The sequence below is a fragment of the Motacilla alba genome, chromosome 3 (genome assembly GCF_015832195.1).
Source record: "Motacilla alba alba isolate MOTALB_02 chromosome 3, Motacilla_alba_V1.0_pri, whole genome shotgun sequence".
NCBI lineage: Eukaryota > Metazoa > Chordata > Aves > Passeriformes > Motacillidae > Motacilla > Motacilla alba.
The window spans coordinates 111,842,255-111,868,469 of record NC_052018.1 but is presented as its reverse complement, the minus strand read 5'-3'; the positions used below and the strand labels follow the sequence as shown (position 1 = coordinate 111,868,469).

The 26,215-nt window shown below is 42.2% G+C and overlaps 1 protein-coding gene across 11 annotated transcripts in view; it reads left to right on the top strand.

Moving 5' to 3' along the window:
* USP34 (ubiquitin specific peptidase 34) overlaps window positions 1-26,215 on the top strand; it is a 112,778-nt gene that overhangs the window by 1,587 nt on the left and 84,976 nt on the right. For all 11 annotated transcript variants that reach the window (XM_038132827.1, XM_038132817.1, XM_038132818.1 and 8 more), the window contains exons 2-5: window positions 16,890-16,977; window positions 20,340-20,760; window positions 25,838-25,888; window positions 26,042-26,191. In XM_038132827.1, coding sequence (XP_037988755.1) covers window positions 16,890-16,977; window positions 20,340-20,760; window positions 25,838-25,888; window positions 26,042-26,191 — 710 coding nt within the window. The remainder of the gene's footprint in view (window positions 1-16,889; window positions 16,978-20,339; window positions 20,761-25,837; window positions 25,889-26,041; window positions 26,192-26,215) is intronic.

Here is a 26,215-nt window from a genome sequence, read left to right as displayed (position 1 = left end):
CCCCGCCCGCCTCGGGCCTCCCGGCCGCGGGGTTCCCTCTCTCCGCTGCCATGGAGGAGCTCCCTCCATGCCCTGCTCGGCGCTTCCTTCCCCCTTCCCTCCCCGCGGCCTGGGGCGGGCCTGCCGCCGCCGTGTCCCCGCTCCATCCCCCCTTTCCCTCGGGATCCGCATCCCCGGCAGCCGCGGCGGGGCCTGGCCGGGCTGAGGAGCTGCCCGGAGCCGCTCCGGGGCAGCCGGGCCTGGGCTGGGTCCCTTTTAACCGGCAGCAGCAGCAGCAGCGAAGGCGGCTCGGAGTGATCCTGGCTCCCCCTCGCCGTGCCCGGCCTCGGTACGCGGTGCAGGTGTTTTTCGGGCACCGATTCTCCCCAAGCTGTGCGGGAAGCGGCGCCTGGAGGAGCCTGGCTCGGCTTGGCGAGGTTGGGAAGCTGCTGCCGGGTGTTTGGCTTCGGGGGTGGTCTCTGGCTCCCTCCCGAAGTTTCCTCTTTCCCGGTGTTACCGGCAGGGTCGGAGGGGTGATAGAGCAGGTGTTCCCCCCGCTGCCGCTGGAATCGGGAGCGTTTGGGGCACGAAATTCCCTGTAGGCCTCGTGTATCCCTTGGAACCTGCGCTCCGTGGCAGCCAAGGTACCTTCCCAGCTTCTCAGGAGCTCTGCCTCACGAACAAAGACGAAAAAACCACCATTTGTACGGATGCTGAGGAATTGAAACAACTTACCAGCTGAAGTTTGTGATTAGAGGGAAGTTTAACTATCTCGGATCTTAAACATGGCATTTTTCCTGGTTACACTCTGCAAATCCTGTTCCAGCGGAGTGGAGCACAGAATGCTGCCTAGGACAGGGTTTGGGTAGAGTTCTCCTCACTCTTCTGAGGCCCACTTCCATGTGCTGTTTGTTCTTCCCTAGGATCCTGCAGGAGTTGAATGCTGGCCTCTTTCTTGGGAAAGAGGGTGTTCAGTGATGGCCAGCATTTCCTTTGAGAATTAAAAATGTAGGTGTAAAAGTAACTTCTCAGAGAGTTCAGAGGCTGGATTAAGTCAGATTGTGTCGATATTACACACCAAATGGTTATTTAAACAGTAGGTTCAAAATAGGACTAATTTATCAATTGTATATGATGACAGCTGCTCGTTGGAAGAGAAAACTTCACTTGCTTTGGATGGATTGATAAGTAATCATTGCTTATACTTGATTTGGATTGGTATGATCAAATAGAAAAATGTTGTAACATTAAATTTGATATTTCAAGGAATCCCTGAAATTCCAGTATGAATTGATTTTTGCAGATGTTTTAAGGTAATTGGGATTGATGAAGATAGGTATTTCCCTATAGATAAAGCAATGTCTTGAGTCACCTTAACAATTCTTTTTTAATGTAGATATATACGTATAAAACTGGAGTGTGGATAATTTAATGGTTCTGCATTATATAAGATATATCTCTGCTATTAAGTAGAAGGAAAAAGGTCTTTGAAAATCAAAATTCATTAGGAAAAGTCTGCAGTACTGCTGCTATGTAGTTAATTTCAAAAAATGCTGCTTAAGTGACATTAGGTTTGGCCTTCCCCTCAGAGCACGAAGCCCACTGTAAATCAGCAGAACTGTTTGGTGTGTGTGTTTGGATACAAAGACATGTGATGGTGCTCCCCTCTCACTGGGTGAGACTGAGTTGTGAGGAAGGGCTGGTTTCTTTTATAACTTCCAGTTGAGTTCTTTGTGTTCCTTAAGTAATAATGAAAGGTACATCGTACAAAAATGATGTCAAGCTTTGGTTTTTAAAACGCTGCAGCAGAAAAGAAAAGTGGTAGTAAAGAATGAGGTCATGCCCGAGATGTGTGAGCCACGGGCTGCCAGCAGCTTCCTTTGCTGCCCACGGAGCATTTGGGATCAGCTCTGCACCTGAACTCCCCAGGCAGGGTTTCCAGAGAGGCCCAGGGAGCAGCATCTCCTTCCTTTCGGAATTCTCTTGCAACGCACTGGCCTTTGTCTTCCTTTGCTCTGATGTTTACAAAATAGGATTTGGTGTCAGTTGCATTGCAGGTGACTTGGAAGGGGGGTGACAGCGGCTCTCAGCGTGGTGTTTGGGAAGGAACACGTGGGAAGCTCCCTTTTCCTGCCTGGGAAGTTCCCAGCTGAGGGCTGACCGGGGGGTGAAACTGAGCAGTTCTGCCCTCCAACAATATCTGCATCAGGAGCGTGTCAGTCCCACTGCAGGCTGCTCCAGTGTCAGCCCACAGCCCACAGCTGTGCAGAGCTGGGCATTCTGTGCAGCACTGACCTTTGTGTGGGCCCAGGGTTGTGTCCTGGGAAGACTCCAGGTCCTGGTTTTGTCACAGGCGGTCAGTGGTCCTGCCTCTGGCACTCAGGGGCTGCCTGAGGTGCTGAACTGGACACCTGTGGATTGGTAAGCTTATTTTTTTGGCCAAAAGTGTGTAAGTATGTGTGTATGTATTTAGCATACATTGCTGTGCTTAAGCATGAGAAGCGGGCAATATTCTGTGGGCAGAATCAGCAGTGTTGGGGTTTTTGGTATATATTTCTTCTTCTTCTTTTGCAGCATCTTGATTTTCAGCATTTGATCTGCATGTTCAACCCATTAAATTCCCTGATCCTGAAGTTATTTCCTGAGAAGTAGTAATTTCAAGTTATGATTAGATCCAGGAACTCAGTAAAATATTAATTCCCCTATGAAATGTCCAGACTTTAGAGGAGTTTTTGCACTGTAAGACAATCTGTTCAATCAGAGCAAACAGTTTTAATTTCTCACTGTAGGTTTCTTAGCATCATTTACTTGATCCCAGGCAGGGTTTAATAGGAGTAAAGTCTATAAAGAGTCTGAGTTTTCTTTAATTAATCTTCCCCAATATAAACATTTTTAGTAGCCTTTAATAGAAGAAAAAAAAATGGGAAGACACAATGGGCTGCTTTTTAAGATAAGGCCACTTATTTGCAAAAGGCTTAAGAACAGATTCTCCCAGCATTAATTATAGGGCCTCATTTAAATGTGCACAAATTTTACAGGAAAAGTGCATTGAGGACATTCTGTGTTAATCTACAGCATTCTGTATCCCAGAATGAACCCTGATACACTTTGCATTCCTTGGTTTCTTTGGATGCCAGGTCTTGTCAGTCTAGGAGGGTTTATATTGAGTTTCATTTGTTCTTGAGAGTATTTACATTTCTGTGCTGTCCAGAGGCCCCAAGCAGGACAGCTCTGTTTTGCTAGGCCCTGCACGGATACCCAGCTAATCTCAACCCCAAAGTGAGCCAGCAAGCCCAGAAATGGAAGCTCAGAGGTGGGTTTGGCTGTCTCAGGTCTCTTTCAGGAGTTCTGCAGTTGCTGTGTCCCGCTGGAGCCACGGGCATGGTTTGAGTGCCTGTAGATCCATGCTGTCCCTGTGGAGGCTTCGCTCCCAAGTGCTGGGGACGTGGTGCTGGGTGTTTGTTGAGTGCAGGGCTGTCCTGGGAGTGCCTCCTCTTAGCTGGAAGCGCCAGTCTGCTTCTCAGTCCTGAGTCAGTGTCCCCACAGTCCCGGCCGTGGCGTGTCCCAGAGAGCCCAGCTCAGCTCGGTTGCTACGAGGCTTCCCTTTGGGACTGCAGCTGATCTTGATGTGTGTTGACTTAAAACCCCTTAGATGATTTTGGTTTAGGTTTGGTTTGTTCTTCTTGTTTGGCTTGGGTTTTGTAAAAGTAAGAAACAAAGATTACAACATGGAAAAATAGGTTTTATTATGTAGTGGCAGCTGTGGTTTTAGGTTACCTTGGTAGGCCTCGGTTATTCCCAGTTCTTGGTTTCTGGGAACAAAGTTTGTTTTCTTCCCAGCATTCTGCTTCACTTTTTTCAATTACTACCTCTTCGGCCCATTTTTTTTTCCCCAGTCAGCTCTGAAATCTTGTAAAATCAGTTCACACTGATGATTAGAGCCTTCTAGATGTTATTCTACTACCCCAGCTTGCAGGCTATTATTCTCCTTCTGTTTTCTCTTTAGTAAACCAGAAAAATAAAAAAAACCCCAAGGACCAGCCCAAAACAGCCCCCCCCCAATTTACTGAAGGATAGGAGATGAATGTGGACTCACAGTGTTGTTTTTCTCTCTGTTATCACTGCCTGCACAACTGCTCCCAGAATGATCAGGTCCATAAAACACTTGAGGTGCTGGAGTGCTTGACTGTTTGTGTAGTTTCAGGATAGCCCTGAATTTGGATGCTGGAGATTGTTGGCTTGATTCCTTGTCATGTTGTTCTGGCATGTAGGGAGTACAAAGAGTAATCTTGGAGGTTGGGTTGAGGGTATGTTTACCTTGAGGTAGGTGAGAAATTGTGTTCCAAAACATTGCAGCATTCAGTTTGCTCTTTGGGATCTGGGGAGGATCAATATTTTATGCTGTGAGAACCAGATGTTGAGGATGTGTTATAAAATTACTACAACTGTTGCATCATTAACGTCACTTGGTCTCTAAGAGCTGCTCTCACTTGTTCAGTGGTTACCTGTAAACTTCAGGATTGATTACTCTGGTGTTTTCTGCAGATCTAAGGTTTCATTTGGCTCTTTGATGATTCCTCTTGTGCAAAACTGTAGAAGTTGTCTCTGTTGCATGGCTTTTTTCTCTCTTCTTTTTTTCCCCTTTTTTAACAGATCTTTTTTTCCCCTGAAGTGATATTTCCATGTTCAGAATCTCTGCAGAGATGCTATGGAGGATTTATTGGGGTAACTGCCCAACTTTTTGGATCTTCGCTGTCTCCTGTTGAAGAAAAGAAAGTCACTTGTTTATAACACTGACATTCAGTAATTTTTTCATGGTTACTTTTGTTTTGGCCCTTTTTAAGGCAATGAGCAACCAGGCCTAAAGGAAAATGAAAATAACCTTTTCTGTATAGCAGCATTGCCAAATTGTAGTTATGGACTCTGATGTGCTGCTCCAAATGAACTGGAGTAAACAGAGGGAAAAATGGAAGGAGAAACTTGTGTCCTTGCTAATTGTGAACTTTCTTAAGTGAAAGGGAAGGTGGCACTAAGACAAAGTTGGTTTGTTTGTAAAGCAATGGAAGGGAGAACTCTGTGACTTCAATAGCAAAAAAGCTTCTATTTTTGGAAAGATATTTCAGCTTTTGTTCTGTACAATTATTTTGGTTCATGTTATTTGATGTGATCAGGAATGATTTTGTCCTGAGACTTTTCCTCTTCAGGCTGCTGCAAACTGGTTCCTTCTCATAGCTCAGGCCACTTGATCAGTGATGCTGAAGATGGGTTACATAAATCCTGTTCTGCTGAGTTTTGGTGTGAGTAGCACAGCACTGAGGTGTATTTACTGAGATGTGTCTCTTTGTATATAGGGAAGTCTTCTGTTGGATAAATACTTGGAATAACATCCTTAAAGCCATGAGGTTCTAGCACTGTAGAGTAGGCAGGGGATAAGTTCAAGGAAAATGAAGAAGCAAGAAAGGAAAAGAAAAGTATCTCTTGCTTCATGTCCAAAAGAGACTTGATCAGTGTGGAACGTGAAGTCATCATGTTTCCCATGCAGGAAATCTTCTGTTGGATCCTTCTTTTGGAGTGTTTGCTGCTGTGTTGCTTTCCCTCCCTAAGGGTAGTTTTCAAGTCACCCAAGTCCCAAGCAGTTCCTGAGCCAAATCCAAGACAATGTGCTTTAGGCTGTCTGGGATGTTGTTGGTGTTGCTTCTTCTACCAGAGCAGCTCGTGGAGCTGTCCTTGGATGCAGAATGTCGTGGGGCACAGTGGATGCTCGGGCTCTGCCACTCTGGGGTTCAGGGGGCAGGGTCTTGGGGCTCCATTTCCCTTGGCCTGCCTTGGAGGTGATGCCTTGGCTTTGGGAAATTGGTTTTGTCTGCCAGGAGACACCTCAGGGCGTTCTGAGCCTCACCCATTCCTTTAACTCATAGAATTCCTTTTTGCTTCTTTTTCTTCTGTGTTATTGCTAATACAGACTTTCTATGTTAGAGGTTTTAATTCCTTGCTTACTTGATTGCTCCATGTCCCTGCAGTTTGCTTCCATCTTTCTGTGTTCAACTAACACTGAGTCAGAAAAACAAATCCTGGAGTTGTGTTCTGTGTCCAAGTGATGAGCAGGCTGTGATTTGGCATTTTAGTGATTGGGAGGGAAGAGCATTGTTTACTTCTTGGTTCCTTTTATTTCATCTGTTTTCTTCTCTGAGTTTTTTTTCAGGTAGCTAATAGGGATTTCTGCAGCCCCAGCTCCACCTTTGTAGTTGTCTGGATGCTGGGACAACGTGAAAAAGATCCTTACCAACCTCAGGAGCAAGTGGTTGTGCTGATTACTCAGTGCTGCTTGTAGTAACAGCGTGCTGCAATTAAACAGAGTTGTGGCCATTTCATTTCTGCCATTTAAGCTTATATTGAGGTGATTTCTTCTTTCATTTTGTGCAGCAAATTGGCAATTTCTTGAAAATGTGAAGAGGTGAGAAGCCATTCTTTCCACTTTGTTCCTTTCCTTGTATGGGAATTGATTTGCAATCTGAATGCTAAACACAGACATGCAGCTGTGAGGATTTCTGTGGTGTTCTTAACACGTAGTAAAAATATCCAGCTTGTTGTAGATTTGCAAAGTTTTATTTCTGGAGTTGTTCAGATCCAGCACGTCCGGTGAACAGTGAGCTTAGAACTGCTCATGAGATTTAGTGCTGGAACAACTGGTGGAAGAAGTTGAAACTTGTCAGAAAAAGTCCTTGTGGAAAATGCACCTTTGGGAGTTGACCTTTCTTCAGCTAATTTGTAGGAGGGCTGTGAGTAAGGCTTGAGAAACCTGTGCCAATTGAGACTTGTTTCTAGATCAGCATCCCTGCAGATCATTGGTTCCCAACAAGGAGGTGAGTGGCAAAACTTTTTTTGCCTTTTTCCTCACTTTCCACACATTGAAGAAGCCTCCAGTTCGTTGCACTGACTTCCACTTGAGAGTTTTCAATCTTTGTAATTGTGTATAGAAACATGCTTTATGCTGTGTTGTTCAGCACTCATTGTCTTCATCTGCTGTTGTGCTGCTTGGCTCATTTTGGGGGGATTTGATAATTTTTAGCAAGAGTTTATTTTCATCTTCAGGAAGTGCTCAGATGCCTATATATTATTCTGTGACATGTAATTATTGAATTCTTCATAAAAAACCCATGGTTTTCACCAGCAGTGAAATGACTTTAAGGTGGGTGTGAACTGAGAAACTGGTGTTTTTCAGAGTCATTTTCTGCCTGTAGTTTCTGTTCTTTGCAAATCTCATAATCAGATTTCATTCTAAACTCTGTGGGCATCAACACAGAACTGACAGTGCTTTCACATCTGTGCTCTGTCTGCTTGGAGAAGCTGTGAGCAGTGCTGGAAATGGACACTGAGGTGTTTGCTAGGGAGGGCAGCTCCAGAAAAGCTTTAGAGGGGCCGGAATATCCCCATCTGCTGAGGCATTTGGGAGATGGGCTGTCTGTGGAAGGCTGGTGGAGCACAGCTTAGCCCCCTTGTCAGGCACCTGTGTTCTGACGGGAGGGGTGTGGTGGGGCTGCACTCTGGGCTCGCAGGCAGCAGCTGATAGGAAAGACTGAAAACTTTATTTTTCCTTCTTGGAACTGTTACGGGATAACGCTGGGGAGTGTGAGCTCAAAAGCTTGATGAAAGTAAGTTCTCCTGCTTAGTTGAAGGATGGGCAGTGCAGTAAATCCTTGTCTGTATTGGCTGGTCTCTGACTTGTTTCACAGCTAATAACTGTTGCTGGTTTACTTTGGGTTGAGCTCTTTTTCCCTCTGAGCTACTTTTTTTCCTTCATATTTGAAGTGAAACTTGTGCCAGAGTATTTCAAGTCCTAAGTGTCAGTGCTTGATGTGTAATACTTAGAGTAGATGCAGTCTGATCAAGCTGATCAGAAATTGAAATCAGTTTCCATCAGTGTTTTGGAAACTCAACAGGTCTAAGCAGCAGTGCCAGTTTGAGTCTTTCCAGAGTGACTTGGCTTTGAACTCAGTGCAGCCATAGCTACACTTGCTTTTGTGACACCTGGAGAAACATTTGTTTATGTCAAAATGGCATCTGTGAATACATTTTCTGGTCTTGGGGGATGCTCATCATGAAATTTAACTGCTCTCTTGGATGTGCTTGCATGGACCCTGTGCATTGCCTTCAGCCATCTCTTAATTCTCTTACTTCTTTCAACCTACCAGCTTTTAGAAATAATTGTTTTAGCCAATAAATTACCTAATACACCATGTGTTTGAGAGAATTACTAAATACAGATTATCTGGCACAAAGGAATGTGAAATTTGAGTGTATATCTGAAAGTTGAAAGACAGGGACTTCATTGCTAGCCTGTCTTTTCTCAGAATTTTATTGTCCTTTCTGAATGAGTGTTGCTTGCACCTGTGCTGCTGGAAACAAATAAAGCCTTGGAGTTCAAATGCTGAGCAAGCTCTTCCTGGGCTTTCAATGAACTGCCTGAAGCTCCGTTGAGGATAATGACCCACTGCCCATTTACCTCTCATCTCCTTGTTTAAGCAGCCTTAAATATACTCTGTGAGAAATGAATTAATCATATTTGCCTCTCACAGATTTTGTCCCTGAAACCCGGAGCACAGTCATTACATGCTTTTGTTGTAAATCTACTGGTAATCTGTTGCTTCTTATGGGCCAGGGTGGCTCAGTCGTGGGCCTTTTCTTTCTGCTTGTGGGGGAAAGCTGCTGTTGTTGTCTGAAACTGATTCACAGCGTGCCAAGTAGTACAGCTGAACTAATTTGCAAAGTTCTCTCTTGAAAATAGAACGCTTCCTGGAGTAGGTATTTTAATTTTTGCATTCCTTGCTGCTTTTAATTAAAACTGATAGAAAACGCTTCAGTTCTTGGAACCTTGTTCGTGCAATTAAGTCTTTGTTCTGCTTATAAAGTGGTTTGATAGACTGAGTTCTGTGTCTTCACCTTAAAATAGTATTTTAAAAGGAGCTCGGAGCTGGAGTATTAGAGAAAATTACTCAAACCCAGAGTCATTCAAGCACTGATACATTATGTTATTGAAGGGAAAGAACGCAAGTACTCCCTTGTAAACTGAAGGCGAGCAGTCCTTTATCTGAGCAGCAGTTTTGGCATTGACACTGTCAGCCCTAGCTTGGAAATTTACCTTGGGATAATTAGTGATATGCGGGGAAATGCTCGAATTATGCAGCGCTTGTCCAATCCTGCGTTGATTCCTTAAGAAACTTGCAGTGGCTGTTGTCAAAATATTATGATGGGCAGCCTGACTTTCCACATCTAGTATGTGTTTTGGTGATGTCAGGCAGACTTGATTGTGGAAATACTGCCTAAATTGAGCTGGGTTTTTTTGTTTTGTTTTGTTGGTTTTTTCCTTAATTGAAAGAGGAACTATGACAACTTCAATACAAAGAAAAAAACACAGCCCTCCCAGAATTGTAACATCTTGTCTTGGAGTCAAAGGCAATTCACAATACTGAGTTAAAATAGGACTCTGAAATTGACTGCTACTTTTTTTTTCTTTTTTTTTTTTTTTTTTTTTAAACTCCAGAGAGTGGCACAGATGCTTTAAAATTGCTTTGTGGGTTTTTTTTCCTTAGTGATATGTAACTTGCCTTTCCCTGGAGAGGGACTACTACAATATCTTGGCTGCTGAGAATCCCAAGATAACAGAAGCATTAGGAGGTGCAGTGCAGAGATCCCCCAGATCCTTCTGACTGACGTGGAACCAGTGCTGGGGAATGCTGCTGGACCCAGGCTCGGCCCTGCTGTGCTGTCAGGCTCCCATGGAAATGCAGCAGCCTGGACATCCCACTGGCCAGGAGCAGCTTTGTGCATTCCTGCTGTGCAGTGCTGGGCTCAGGGAGCCCTCTCAGAAGCTGGGGGTGTGAAGAGGACAATGTGGAGACTCCTGGCCAATCTTCTTGGGCCAACAGAGCCGGAGCAAATTGCAGTTTGGCCTGGTGAATTCCGTTCCCAGCCAGATATCCCACGAGCTGGTCTTACTCATTGCTCCTGGTGTTTGATCAAAAAGGCCATGTGTGCATTTCACAGTGTTTAACTGATGGAAGCTCATTCTGCTCCTTGAACCTGTGATGGGAGTCTCCTGCTTCTGTGTGTCCGTGCCACGCAGTGCTGCAGGGGATGCTGCTTGTTCCTCAGTCACTGGCGTAGCCCAGCCTCAGTTATATATCTCACATTCCCCTCTTATCCTGGCCAGATTGCCCCTGTTAGGCATCTGTGGATTCAGCACTGCTGAACTTTGGGCTGTGGCTCGCTGGGTGGCAAAAGTGCCGGGGTGCAGTAACTTAGGCTGGGCTTTGTGTGCAAGGTGCAGCGCTGCTGCTAGGCCTGGCCTGGCTGATGCTGCAGCACGGCTGTCCTACATTTGAGATGCTGTACCTAGGAGTTTATTTAGATTGTGCTTCACTAGGGTAGTTGTGGGTAGAACCAGCTCCAGTGTGCTGGGTAAATCTGGGTATTGTCTGATAACTGGCATTTGACTGCATTTAAAATGATGTGGAACTGCTCCTGGGACCAGTGGCTGTGGCAAGGTCTCTTTGACAAGGTGGAAGTCTTAAGATGCTCTCAAGAAGGACTCTTTTTTTTTTTTTTTTTTTTTTTTTTTTTTTTGTTTAGGTGGACATCTGGAGCCATTCTAAAGGGAGCATTTTAACCCAAAGCAAACGTGGCCTAGCATGATGAAAACTTCAGGTTGACATCACTCCTGCAAGGTGGCAGTTCTTGAATTGCACACAGCTGCCCAGAGCCAGCTGCTGCTGGTTTGCTCCAGAGTGCATTAACTTATTGTGACTAAAGGAGAACAGGTGTTTGCTGGAGAAGATAGGGAGGTGGGATGGGAAGGGAAATGGAGAGATTGAGAGAGAACTTGGTGTTTGCAGAGAAACACAAGATAAAGGCAGCAGTTACCTGAGGTCAGCTGATTTGCCCTGTTCTGGTGAAGTTGTATCTTGGAAGTGCTGTTTGGTTGGTGAGCATCCCAAGGCTGATTGTGCTCTTTGTGTGACTGTGCTGTGCACTGGAATACTGAATTAAAACTCCTCAGGTCCTGCTGATCTCAGGGTGGTCACATCTCAGGGTGTGAGGAATTAGTCAGGTGCTGAGTAACCAGCAGGTGATGTTGGGACACCAGTTGAAACTCCTTTTTCCTTGCTCTTTTGAGTAGCTCCTGTATTTCTATTCCTAAGAACACAGTACTGCTTAGACTTGCAAACCTTTGCCAGGTTTGTTGAAATTGTCTTTGTTCAAAAGTTTGCGTCTGACACGATCACATTTTGTTTTTTTCTAGGGAAATAAGACTCTTAAAGTTGCTAATTCCTGTTTTTAAGCCATTATGTTATCTTCAAAATATTTGTGTTTTGATATTTGTGTACTTTATAGTCAAAAAGTTGCAGGAAAGCAATCTATTTACCAAGGTGTAATATTTATAAATACAAGAAGTTACGAGTTTGATGTAGACTTAAAGTGAATTGAGGTGTGTTACGGGATGGAGATGGTTGCAGGTGTCTGTAATGCTTAGTGCTGTGATGAGTGTGATCATCAAGGTGGCATCAAAGGCACTCCAGCACCTTAACCAGGCCATTATTATGGAATTTTATTGTGGTGGAGTTTGGGGTTACAGATCTCATTGTTCCTGGCATTTGAGCAAGTGTTTCTAATACCAAAGAATTCACTTTTTGTGTTTTCTAGTACGTTCTGCACTTGTGTTTCTCTTTGATTATGTGTATCTAGTGAGTATTCTGGGATGCTTTTTTTTGTTACAGAGACGTAGAGGTAGAAAGAAGACTTTATCCTCACTGGAAAGTTGTAGGAAGTTTGGCCAGTTGAACTTGAAGCTGACACTGTCCTATTAAATATTTGTCAAGGATGGCTCCATAAAGGTCGGGAAGAACTCTGGAGAATCACTTTAAGGCAGTCATGAATTCTTTATCATAAAAATAGTAATTCTAATAGGTGAAAGTAGAAAGGGAATGGGAGATGCTGAACTCTGTGGCTATCATCTTACATGCTGTTGATCCTAAGCAAAAGAAACCCCCTACTAATCACTGAAAACATCTCAATGCATTGAAAAAAATGTGCTGGGTCTCTGTGTGAGCAATGTGCTCACACAAAAAGTTACACATTTATATATATGTGTACACATACAGATTTCTGTCAAGATGAGTATTGCTCCTAATGCTGTTTTGTTTAGTGTATGGCTCGTTCCCTCTGTTTATTCTGTGGCAGTGACCAGTTTCTGAAACTAATGTTCATTTCCAAGTGATCTGGGCTTTCCCATGAAAAGCTGATACCAGATGAGGCTTGGGGGGAGGAGGGGGAGGGAGCACAATCCATATGCAACTGGACCTCGTCACAGTTTGGAATATGGGGAAATCAGGGTTACAGATCTTAAAAGAGTGTTGAATTATTTACTTTTCACTCTGTTATGTTGCTGAAACTAGAGAAAGTGTGCTTTTAAAAATGATTATTTTTGCTTGCCATTTGATTTTGTACTTGGTATGATAAGTGACCTTTGGATATAAGATATTCCCCACAAGTCCAGCATGTTGGTTGTCCTTGAGGTCTAATTACAGTGTGTTCCTCTAGCTCCCAAGTTCTTGCTAAAAATGCACTTAGGAGCTTAGCTTCCTTTGGCCACAGTTATATTTTGAAATCGTATTGCCTGGTTCTTTGCAGTTGATTTGTGTTTTTCTCATCTTCTGTCGTTTTCTTGGTTTGGCCAATTTATTTCTAGGGGTTTTTCTGAGTTGAGGAGCTTGTGTTGTTTGTAGTACTGCAACACACTTTTAGCAAATCACCCTTCTGTGAGAGATTAGGTAAATCACCCAAGTTTTCATTTAGAGCTAGCCAAGTAAAACAGGAGACTGGGGAAACAGCAAGGAAATTATATTTTTAAAATTTTTTTATATGAAATGTTTTAAATTTTTACTTTGACCATGGTGTGTTTTGGCTTCTCATCAGCTACTTGAATAAACAATTACACTTCGAGTCAGGTTTTGTTTTCTTTTTAAGAATATCTGAAAACGTACACAGTAGAAGATGTTAAGTCAGGTTAGTTCTGAGTTCAGCTTTTTGTTCTATGGTTTTACTGTGATAAAAAGATCTCTAAACCATCTTGTGACTACTCAGTGAAATGAGCCCTTGCAAAGATGTGGAAAGACCCCATTTCCTGCATGATATTGGTAGAATATATTTAGCTGGAATTTACCTGCGTCCTTCTTTCTGCTGGTTAGTTCTGTGTGTTTAAAGCCTTCAATATTCTGATTTTCTGAGGCTCTAATAGTAACCACATCTTTGCCCACAGATGAGCAATGTCGGGGTGAAGTTGCTCCAGGTGTGGGAGGGCAATTTTACAACTCTGGTTACTCCAAAGGTGTTTATTTCCTTCCCAGCTTCCCCTGGTCCCAGGGTGCCAGCCTGAGCGTTCCGTGGCTTACAAAGCCTGCAGGAATGCGGGGAGATTGCAGCTGGATTGGCCGGTTGGGTTCGTGCAGCTCCCAGGGGTTCCTGCAGGAATGCTGATGCCGTTGGAGTGTGGGCTCGAGCTGGGATACATCGGTTGTGAAATTGGATCTAGTGCAGGGGGAAGGTGTCTGTGCGCATGGAATGGAAGGGGGAGAAGGAAGGACTGGAGGGTGGAAAGGTCTGAGATGCTTTATCTGAGCAGGAAGAGTTGGTAGAACAAATTTAAGGAAGGAGAATAAAGCTGAGCTCAGAGGAAGGGAAGGAGAGAATCTCTAACATTGCTGCCTTGTGAGTGCCTGGAGAAAGAAGCAGCCGCTGCAGACGTGAAGGAGCTGAGCCTAGGATGGGAGTGCCACTGCTGGGACACAAACTTAGAGATCCTGGAAAGCTCTGCAGCACATCTCATCAGTTCTTATTCATGAGAGCACTCTGGCAGCTCTGGAAGGACACAAGGATAGCTTGGTGCATTCTGTGGGAATCAGTGTCTTAGGTGTGCAACCAGGGAGAAGTCTTGGCTACCAAATCAATTTGCAGGAAGGAGCTTGGTGCAGTAGTTGGTTTTGGAAAAGTTTGACGTGATTGGTACTGCTGGATTTAAAACAGTGAAAGTGTGAGAAAGTGGGGAGGCAGCAGATTGAGGAGTTTGAGGCATGGCAGGATGCTGGAGTATGGGAGAGAGTAATGGACAGGCTTTATTCCTAAAGTCTGGTTTAACTACTGGCCCCTTCAAGGCAGAAGAGAACTGATTTAAAAGGAGAGGCAGACATCATCATTTGGAAGTGAAATCGTGCAGCAAGGAAGTTCTTACAGAGATGACAGAAATCAGAAGATGCCCAGGAATGACAATGAGTGCATTTGTTCCTATTGCTTTTCCATCTGTACTTTCCCAATGAAAAACATCTTTGAAATATTTCAGAACCAGTTGCATCTGTGCTTGGAGCTGCATGTGCCCCTAAACAGAGGTGTCGCAGGAACTCAAGAGGCCTGAGACTGAAATTTTGGTTGTGAGGATACAAATTAACTGGACAAGATAATTTCTGCTAAGGAGCCAAAGGGAACTCGAGCTAAAGTCCAGGAGGAGAAGCCCTGCCACATGTGTCACTGTCCCTTTTGGTAGTGGCACAGACTTAGCCAAGCTCCATGGAAAACTGCAGCCTCACTGTGCTTCCTCCTGCGTGGAGCCTCCTGTCTTTTCAGGAATAAACCCAGGATTATTTCTAGGTACAGAAATCCAAAGGGAAATCACGTCTGTAGCCACTGTATTAATTAGCAGTGATTAATAAATAGGACCAGTAGAAGTTGGTCAGTGTGTGAGATGTAGAATGCATAAACAGGAAAATAACAGGTTCTCCAACTTGTGCAGATACCTCCCTATTTTTTGACATTAGTTTGGCATTAGTTTCAGTATTTCCATAACTTCTCTATTCTGTCTTCTTTACATGGCAATTGCAGCTTTTAAGGAGCCAGTTTGCTTAACTTTCAGTTCTTTATAATCTCAAAGAGGGAAATTTAGGAGTGATTCAAACTCTTGAAGTGAAAAGGCTGCTCTGTGAGTTGGAGTTACTCCTGCTTGTCAGAGCTGGGTGATGTGGGAGAAGAGAAGAGAAGTGTTAGAAATATAAATGTAAGATCCTACAAGGTAAAATCACCTTTGTTACTACTAAATTGTCAACAGTTTTTTTTCTGTCAGGTTTGAAGGAATTCATCTTAGTGAAACACTGCTCACAAAATTGGGAAAACAGAGGTTTTATGAACCTTTGATGCTGGGCAGGGTTTTTTTGGCGGCTTTATTATTTTTTTTTTAATACTATCTGTAGCTAAAGATCTGTCTTTTGTGGTAAGCTTGACCTAAATTGTGTGCTGGAGTTTTGGTTTCTTCAGTGCTGTGCTTTGGCTTTCAGAGAGTTAACTGTCCTGCTAATTTGTGGTGTTGAAAATAAAAGGTGATCCTGAGTGATTCCCATCTTTTAGTCTGCTTCTCCATCTTGAGCTTTGTCCAGTGTCTTGTGGGATCTTTAGAGCCTTCTAGGAGTGAGACAGAAAAGTGGTTTTTAAAGTTTGATGGTATCCTGCTCAAAGGCTGCTTTTTGGATAGTTTTTTATTTGAATGTATGCATATGTATGGAAATGTGGATGTGTGTGCCTATATGATATCCTTATTTCAAAGAAGTCATAAGTATTTATTCAGCGTGATTATTCTGTGAAGTGGTTTTCTTCTGAACTTTGCTTTCTGATCCATGCCCGCAGACTTTCATTAGCTTGAGCTTTTGGGAACCTGGAAGGATGGATCACAGAGGACCTTGCAGGGCTGAGGTTGGAGAGGAGGTTGAGGCAGGGATGCAGAAGAGCTCACTGCTGTTGGAGAACCTTTCCCTCAAAGTTTGCTTGTGAAGTGGATTTGTGAGCGTGTAATGCTTGAAGTGCCGTGTGAAGTGTGGAGATGAAAACTTAGATGTGCTATAAATGCAAAGATCCGTTTAAAAGGAATGCTGACCCTGGTTTGTGTAGCAATTAGATAATTGTACAGATGTTTGGAAGGTCAGGACAAGGAGGAAGCAAGAGTTGTGCACTGGTGGTTGGGGAAAGGTGTGTGGCCAGGAGACAGAATCCAGTGCCCTGGGATATAATCGGGTGCTGCCTGAGTGGAGCTTGGACCTACTGGTGTTGGCCTTATTTGAGTGTAGAAGCATTTTTGGAGGGAAGTGGGACATTTGATAATCCCTCAGTGAAGCATTTGGGGTTTGAACTCAGTACAGAGCTGTTCTGGTTTCCTGTGTAACAAATGTGGTAAGCCTTTATCATTTTGCCAATTAGTGATTCATTATGGTTAAATGTCATGATAGATGTGTCTATTTGAAGGCAGGGATCGTCAGCTCAGTCTGAAATAACCTTATATGTACACAGCACGTTGTTCTTATCTTGATAGTTGTGTTGTGGTTTGGGTTTTGTTTGTTTGCTTGTTTTTCTCAGTCTTTATCTGATCAGGAGAAGGAAGTGGAGGTCTCAGGGTCATCTCAAAATTCAGACATGTATAAATCTGGGGAAAAAAAAAACCCCAGCAAAACAAAAGACCAAACCCAAGGTGTCTGGTTAATGAGTAAAGTTGTTCAAAGTTCATACTTGAAAGTGCACATCAATCAGGAGTTCTCAGTAAAGCTTATGAGGAATATTTGATAAAAATAGAATTACAAGAAGGGTCTGTTCTCAGTCACAAACCTTTGGAGCAGCATTCAAGAACATGATGCACTTTGAGTTTCCAAGTCTTGCATCTAAACCTTGTTAACCAAATCTACGTGGTTTTACTTCAGTAAAGTATTTCTTTTCTGTGCTGTCAAAGGTAGTTTCTAAGAACAGAACAAGTGCATGTTGGGGTTTTTCCCTCCTAAAAATGTGTTTATGTTTTGTTTATGTGTTTATGTTTCTGTTTTCTTTAGTATCAGACATTGAAGGTGGTGATGCTTTGCAGCTCAGAAAGGAACATGCCCTCAAGATATTTGCTTACATCAATTCGTGGACGCAAAGGTAATTTTGGATTGAGTTTGAATGCTGAGGATGCTGAATCTCAACAGCAGCTTTCCCTTTTTAAAATACAGTAGAGTGATTAGAATTAGCAAATTATTAATGTGTAGCTAAGTGATACCTGGAGAATAAAGACTGTTTTACTACTGAGGAAATAAAAATAAACTCATTACCCAGTGCATTTTGGGAAAAGCATGTTTTGAATGCAGTTGGCATTCTGGATGCTGTAATAATTGTGTAAAAAAGCAAACAGCTCTATTGTGGTGACAAACAATGTGTCTTGCTGCTTTTACATGAAATTTTGGGACAGAGGCAGAGGTAGGGTAAGAAGAATTTAAGAAAAGGTAACTGAATGGAACCATCATGTTAAATTTTTCTGCATGTACTGAAACTCTGAGTCAAGGTGATGAAGGATTGCAGCCTGTAGCTACTAAACTGATAAAGAAAATGCTTTGCATGTTTTTGTCTTAGATTAAAAGGCATAATGTAATTTGGTATTTAAATTCCTGTTGTTTTGAGTTTGTTTCTTTAAAGTAATGATATCATTGCATTATGATATAATGATAAATTACTTCACAGCCACTTATTTTTTTCCAGCTCAAGGAATTGTATGGATATTACTTTTTAGAAGGAATCTAAAGTGAAGGTGTTTGGGATTTAGTGTTCAGCAGTAGTTTTAAGACCAAACTGAATCATCATAAGTAATATTGGGAAAAGCATGGAGGATAAATTGGAAAATACTAGTTGGGTATTTAGAAGACTCCAGAAAAAAAAAAAAAAAAGAATGTCACGTTTTGGATACTTTTGGATACCTGTGAAAGTAGGAAACCTCCTCTTCCTCATTTCACCCAAAAGTTATGAGCCAAGTCCATTTTCTTCTGCCATGTGCTTTTAGACACAGAGGAGGAATTTTTAAATCAAAATAAACAGCAGGCATGGAGACCAGACTCCTGACATTTCTTGACAGGTCCTAGATGCCAAGTTTGTCAGAGAACAATTGCAACCCAGTTTTCCAGGTCATCATCTGTTCAGAGTTTTGTTCTGTTCTACAGCTTGACAAATCCAACCTGAAGGAAACAAAATAAAGGTTGGATAACATTTAACTCTTTATTTTCTTGTGGTTTCCTTGTTGCCTTCCATATGTGGTGGGTTCATACTGGAAGAGCCTGGAGAACAGTCCTTAAGCTGGTTAAAGGAGAGTCTAACAAAGAGGCCACAGGAAGGAGTTTTAGTTGACATTTTAACTTCATGTCCTGTCTCTACTCTGCCAAATAGGCTTTTGAGAGTTCTGCTAGTTTGGGGTTTGAGGCCTTCCTTAAGAACCATTTAGCCTTTGTTGCCTGTAGTTTAAATCTCTGCTTTCCTTCAGAAGATCACTTGTGACTGGTCCTAAGAGCACCTTTTTCTTCCATCTGCATGTAGTGTTTCCATTTTAGTTTTCTTCTGGAAATTGTTATGTGGTAGCATCCTCATTTTTTATTGATCTCCTCAATTTTTGGTGGAGCTCTTCTTCCACATTCCAACAGAGGAAGACTTAGGAGGTTTTGCACATAACCTGTCTCGGACAAGAATTCTCCAGTATGTGAGAAATCTTCACTATTTTCATTGTTATTGAGGATGATTTGTTGCTCTTAAGTGGGGCAATAATTTGTAGGCATAAGTGATGGACCTTTTGAACATCATTTTCCCCCAGGCTAAATGCTTGAGGACACACTGGGGTTTTGCCTGCAGTCCCTTGTTGTCATTTGTTGACATGAAAATCCATTTCCAAGTAAATGACAAGAATGTTTTTCACATGGGTGAAACTCCATTTACACAGTATTCAAGGGTTTTTTCTTTCCTGCACAAATGGATCAAAGGGGTTCAGGTGCTTCAGTTACTGTACCTGGAATTAGGGAATCCTGAATGTCACCTTTTGGTCTAACCCCCTGAAAAAATAAATACCTGTATTCAGAAAGTATGTGCTTTAAGAGCTGTAGCTCAAGGGCATCTTTGTGTTCCATCAAGAGAGGCAGCACCCTCTACCTGTCCTAGCTCTGGGTTCTCTTGATTTTTTTTCCCCCTAAAAATTATGATTTATTAATCCCAGTCTCTAAATTGAATTATGTGTTTGCAGAAAAAAAAATTCATTGCTACTTACTGATGATTTCTTGTCCTGTCTTTTGTCTACTTGATTTCTTTTCGAAGTGGTACATGTGATTTTTATGTTATTTTGATATCTGAGAGCTCTGGTGGTGGAGTGGAGTCCCTTGTTCTGTGTCTGACAGGAGATGGAGATGATGTCTGCTGCAAGACAGCTCCCAGTTCATGTAGCAGTTACGTTGTGTAGTAGAGTTTGAGTCAGGAAGGGCAGAGTCCATGTCCCAGAGTCTGTCACAAGCATGTAGCCTTAATTTTGTTCTCCAGTAAGTAAGGCCAGCGCAGGGATGGCTTTCTTTGCTGTGTTCTCCAGGATTTAAATCCTTCTACAGGAATATCCTCCACCGTTTTTGTCAGAAGGAGGGAGGTGCTTGTTTGTGTGGAAGAAGCAGCTGTTTCCAGACCATAGGTTTAGGGTACCTAAATATATTTATATATTATATGTATCCCCCCAGAATCTGTTTGGCATCCACAGTTATTCCTTGCCCACAACTAGAGTTACATTAGAGCTTTTGAACTTGATGATTTAATTGATTTTTTAATGATATTGTCAGAGGGATGTTTTCCCCTCTTGTTCTTTGCAGTTTACAGTGGGTCAGCAGATAAGCAGGGGAATAATCTCTGAGCCTGCCAAGTGAAGAAAGTACTGAAGATACTTGAGCTGCCTTTTCCTAGCTGGATAAAGGATATCAGTGTGCGTGGGATCACCATCCAAATGCAGATAAAGAAAGTGAACTTGAATACTCCATTAAAAATAAAATTACTTTGCAGCCCTGTTGATTTGAAAATAACAATAACGAGTTCTGAAACAGCTGACAAGAATGTCAGGATGATTTATTGCAGTAAAGAGCAACAGAGAAAGCCTGATGAGGAAACGGAGTCAGAAACATACTGAGAAACGTGACTTCTTCAGTAGCACAGTGACCTTGCCCACAAGGCTTTTTTTTCTGTGTTTTACTTGCTGTACCAGCTGCTAAATGATAACAGGGACTTCATAGTTTTGGTAAGCATTTGGAAATAATGGGATGTTCTCAAGGCTTAAGGAGGGTTCTGTGACTCCCACTTGCTGCTGGGTAGAGTCTGTTTCATTTGGATTTCCTTCATTTTATGATTCTGTCAAATAATTGTTTAAAATGTTTTAATGTGAAGAGTTCTCTTGGTTAAGTACCCGCCTGATTTTAACTGTAGGAATTGTTATTAATTTATTTTTTTCTCTTTTCTTCCAGACAATGTTTGTGCTGTTTCAAGGAGTATAAACATCTGGAGATCTTTAACCAAGTAGTTTGTGCGCTGATTAACTTAGTGATTGCCCAAGTCCAAGCTCTGCGGGACCAGCTCTGTAAACATTGCACTATTAACATAGATTCAACGTGGCCAGAGCACAGTAATCATGCTGAGGAGCCCCTGAATGTAGAGAGAGAGTCTCACCAGGAAGAGAATGGAGAACGACAAAAACCTCTAGAGAAAAAGTTTGATTCTGCAAGAACTTGTATCCTGAGCGAGGAGGAGCCCGCCAAGAGCACGGAGGCTTTTAGCTTGTGGAGTACTGATGAGAAGGAGAAGCTGCTGCTGTGTGTGGCAAAAATCTTTCAGATACAGTTTCCTCTGTACACAGCTTATAAGCATAATACTCACCCCACGATAGAGGTATATCTTCTCTTTGTGTCTCTCTTGGATTGTCTGGTGAAAGGTTAATTGTCGTCATTAAGGAGCAGATTGGTGTTGGTTGCTTTCACTCAGGATGGGCACATTCAGCTCTCCTGTTGCCTTCAGTAGAGCTTTTCAGAGGAACTTCCTAAATATATACATACTCGTCCACTTTCTTTAAACTGTGCTTAATTGTTATAGGTAATGTATTGATAAGAGCTGGCTGGAACTGTACACTGAATTATTGTGCTGTTTAAATAACAGGTAGGCAAGAAGGGGACTATAGCAAAACCTTTCTTCCAGAAGGTAACCCATTACTTCACTAACCATTAGTAACCCATTAGTTCACTAGTTTTTCTTTCCAGTCTGTGGTTCTAGAAGCAAAATTTCATAAACTAAACTTTGTGCAAGACCAAACTTGTTAGAACAGCTGGTTAATCGACTGGAATAGCTGTGATCAGCACAGATTGCTTTGTTCCAGGGTGCTGATTTTTCTCTCTGATATTTGATATGGCTGCATTCACATTTTCCCTGATTTTCCTCTTAAAAAATTAATTCTAAAATCCTGTCATGTTTAATTCTCAGTTTCTGAAATAAATACGGTTTTAGCATTTCCTAGCGGAAACAAAACATTTTTGGCATGGTTGGCTTTTGATCCAACTTGTGGTAGTCTAATAACAAGTGATGAGTTATTTTACAATATTTGTATGCAAATTAGATGTACATTTCACTATATAAGAAAAGCTTCTATCCAACAAACTTCTGAAGAAGTCAAAGTGGAGAATTAAAGTGCAGCTAACCCACTCCTTTTGTTTTATATTTAGAGAGTTGTGGGAGCTCACTGGAGCCCTGAGGGTTGAAATTTGCTTTATAAACTTAAGTCCAAAATGAGAAGATGCTGAGTCAGATATAATTGTGTGAGTTAGGGTGGTCACAACATCTGATCAGTTCTGATTGAACGGATGCAAAGAAATGGAGTTCAAACCCCCTACACAGCAGGTTTTTTAGGTGGGCTGGATTTTGGTTCTTGTTCTTCTCCAAACCACATGGGCATAAGTTAACAGAGGTAGTTTCAATATATCTGTGTAGATATAAAGTGAATTGATTTATCTTCTGCACTCCTGTGGGACATGTACTAGGACTGGCTTCAGAGGAAAGTGGAATGAACAATTCTGGAGCAGCTTTTCTGTGGACTATCACACGTCCTTTTTTTAAATTACTATTTCATGCATTTTTTTCCTTCTCTTTGAATTTCACTTCCAGACGATCAAAAGGAAATCTCCAGGTGCCTGATGGGATTTCTTTTCCCTTGGTGTGCAGCCTTGGAGTGATTTAGAGCCAGATCTGTTGTAGCTTGCTGTACTGTGATGGTGCCCATCACTGCAGACATACTGATGTATATATAATATATGTATCATCTCTTATACATCACTTGGATTATCAAATACATTCATTAGCTAGCCTAAAAACATAACTTAAGGGCAGGCTGGAAAGAAAACCACTTTCCTGAGAAAGCGAGTTTTTTTCTTTCTGCTAGACTTTGTGTGTTTCCAGTCTGGATTGTGGAAGTGTGCCAGCCTGCCATATTTGTATACCTTTTTTTAGGGGGGAAGATTTTTAAATTTTGCTTTTAAAAGGTCTCAGCATCAATATTTTTTTTTTACAAACTGGTATTTTCTGTATCTGGGAAGCAGTAGGATTCTGTTATTCTGCTGTTTTAATGTCAAAACTTAATGCTCCCATGAGTGACTCACTGAAGTCTAAAATTTAATTTTGGATTTCAGTCTAGAGCACATCTTAGCTGAACTGAAACAAGTTATTAGTCCCTGTAATAAGAGCACTTCTTGCTTTAAATCAGGCTTGGTTTCAGTCCTCAAGAGATTCTAAAATAAAAAAAAAAATCTGCTTTGAGTGCATTAGCTATACTTATAAGTTAAACAGATCCTTGAACAGTCTAAATCTACCAAAAATTTGTTGGGAGAAGCTGGTGTAGCGCTCATTCTCCCACCAAACGTTTCCTTTGCCCTGGAAAAGGGAAAATTGCTGATCCAGAACAGATTCCAGTCTCCACTCTGACTTCAGAAATTCCTTGTTTCAGATTCTTGAGGTGGACTTCCACAATGTCATGGAGTTATCACATCCATTGAGGTTTTGCTGTGCCTAGAAATGGCCTCTTAGGCTGCCATGTAGGAGTTCCCAGTGTGAGGCTTTTCCACAGTAACAATTAATGGTCAATATTTCCCTTGTCCTTTGCTCCGAGACACCTCCAAGGGCTTTGTTCTTTGTTCAGCAGACAAGTCTTGAAGTCTGATCCCTTCTCAGCTGCTTGCCAAAGCCATTTTACACTGGTGGAGAAGGAAAACATGCGTGTGGGAGCGGGAGGTTTCCCCTTGTTCAGGAGTTCATGAAGCTGCATGAAAACGAACAGCAAAGCAGGGTTTTTTGGGAGTCAGGTGTCTCTACCTGTAGGATCATGCAGATCTTTCCTTAAGTGTTGTGGGCTAGGAATTGTTTTTGTCCCTTACAACATCTCTAAGTGAGGGTGAAGATCACAGCAGCCTGATTGGTATCCAGAAGAGCCATGTAAACACCTCTCTTGAAATTTGTCAATCTTTTTCGTGCCCAGAGGGGTATTTGTGTCTGTTTTTCATCCTGAACAAAATTAACCCAAAGTATTTCTAAAAATGTGGTTGGCTTTTGAGGAATGTTCATGCTTTGAAATTAATCTGGTTTTTTCTTTATGGGCTATTTTTATCCCTTGCATACAGGGTGGGTTATAACAGTATGCCCTATCCTTTACGTAGTGCAGCAAGTGAAATACCTGGAATGGGCACTTCAGAGCAAGGGAAAAAAGAATTGATAAAAGGGAGCTCTTGAAATCCTGCAGAGAGGAGCAACAATGTGAAGTGCACTCCTGAACTTGGCACTGTCTCAGAATGAACAAAGAATCTGAAGGGAGTTCCCCAACATTTAACAGATCTTGACAGGATGGAATGAAAGAGGAAACAATATCGGTTGTTGAGGTGTCTCCAGCTGCAGTCCCCAGCTCTTTGGGGTCTTGTGCTCTCTGCTTCTCCTTCTCCAGTAAATATTTGCTTGGAAGATGCGTGCTTTCTGCCAAGGTTGTGTCCAGGTCAGATCTCAGCCAGTGCATTTTATTATGGAATGTTTGGAAGGGACCTTAAAGCTCATCTCCTTCCAGTCCCCTGCTGTGGGGACATCTTCACTGTCCCAGCTTGCTCCAAGCCCCATCCAGCCTGGACACTTCCAGGGATCCAAGGGGCAGCCACAGCTTCTCTGGGCACCCTGTGCCAGGGCCTCCCCACCCTCACAGGGAAGAATTTCTTCCTAATCCCAAATCTAGCCCTGCCCTCTGGCAGTTTGAAGCCATTCCCCCTTTTCTTTTTGCTGTGTGGCTTTGGGACAATCCTATCCCTGCCTGCCTTTCTCCAAAGTCCCTCTCCAGCTTTTCTCCAGGTCAAGGTCCTGGAAAGCTGCTCTGGCTTCTCCTGAAGTCATGGTGGGTTTTAATGCCATATTAGAGTCTCACGAGGAATTCTCTTCTATCCTCATCCGTTTGAAGGAGTGAGAGGAGGAGAGTAAGGAGCTCTCAGGCTGTTCTGTTTGCCATCTGCAAGAACAGAAGTCACATTTCCAGACGCAGTCTCTCAAAGCAGCCTTTTCCAAGCTTTGCAGGACTCGTGCAGCAGCCCTCTGTGAGTTGGGGTTTCTGCATTCTAAGAATTGCAGTTGACTTGACAACAAATCTCTTGTTTTTTCAAGAAAACTAATGAAATTTCTCACACCATTTTTGCAGTTTTCACGAGCAGAGCACTGAACACCTTTTCTTGCTGCTTAAAAACATACCACCTACTGCCTTCAAAGCTGTTTTAAAAATAACTGGTAGAGTATCACGAGTTCAGGCATGACTTGGAGTTCAGCAGAAGAAAAAAAGAAAAGAAATGCTTAGCTATAATATGAGCATATTGAATAATTCACAATGTTTGTATCACACTTAATCCATCCAAAATTGCTTGCCTCCAGCATCCTCTGGTACAGTTCTGAGATTACTCCTACACAGCTATTTAAAATATATTCAGGAAATTTCATTTAAAAACTTAACTTTGTGTTAAACTTGCATTTGATTTGTGACTATCAATACTGGGAGTTTGCCATGGAGGGATGAGAAGAAGAGGAATGTGTGGCTTTACCTACAAGTATCCATGGCAATGTTGGGTTTTACAGCCACTTTTTACACCTCCAGTGCCCTTTTGCCCCCAGCAAGTGCATGAAACCCACAATATGTTACAGCCCTAATAAAGAAACTTCCCACTCTGTACTGCTCAACAAGTGGATGTTGTGGACATTAAAAAGAAAAGCGATTTTCCTAAACCATTTTAAGTTTAGTGCTTCTAGAAAATAGATTTCTTGTTGCAGCGAGTAGCTAACGGAGTGATAGGGTGGTAGAATTCCTTCCCCTTCCTCACTTCACTCACTCCTGTAAAAGTCTGACATTTCTTTTGTACAAGGTGTTTTGTTATATATAAAAGTTTAGTATTTGCAATTAAATGGCAATGAATATTTTGACGTTTTAACCCTTTCAGTCATTACGTGTGGGATTGTAGGATGTTCTGCAGTTCATCTAAAATCAGATGTTTGCATGTGTGTCTCATCTTTATTAGAAATTGCATCCCAAAGTCCCTGGGTTGGTTCTCTTCTGTGTTTCTCAGGCTGGTGTGACAGACTGTGCCCTTGGCCATATTCCTGTTGAAAAAATGGGTGATCTGAACAGGGGTGGGATTGAAGAATAATCTGTTTATCCAGCCTTTGAGAGACACTGCTGAAATGTCCTCTTAAGTATATTTGTGTATTTATATATATTAAAAGAGGTAAGAAGTATGGAAAAGTCTGTTTTGCTGTGGAAAAGTGGAGCAAAGCTTGAGCTTCTGTCTTCCTCTGACTAAGGAATTTGGGTTTTTCATTGTTGACTGTGATACCTGGTAAATGGCAGTGGTTTTTTGTTCAAGAAATGTTTTTTTATTGCTTGAGTTAATTTTATTTTTTTTTCTTTAAACAGGATATTTCTGCTCAAGAAAGCAATATATTAGGGGCGTTCTGTGATATGAATGTAAGTTGTCCACTTTTAAATAGGTGCACATTTCCTAGAAACTTAAAATAACCACCTTCTATGGATTTGTGTTACACTCATGCAGCTTTTGAATTCCCTCTATGTGTGAACGATCTAGTGTTGACTCTTCTGCTGGTTTTTGACTCTTTCTAGGATGTAGAAGTACCATTGCACTTGCTTCGTTACGTGTGTCTGTTTTGTGGCAAAAATGGCCTTTCCCTCATGAAGGATTGTTTTGAGTACGGAACGCCCGAGACGCTGCCGTTCCTCATAGCACATGCATTTATCACAGTGGTGTCTAATGTAAGTATTCCCTCTCAACTCCTC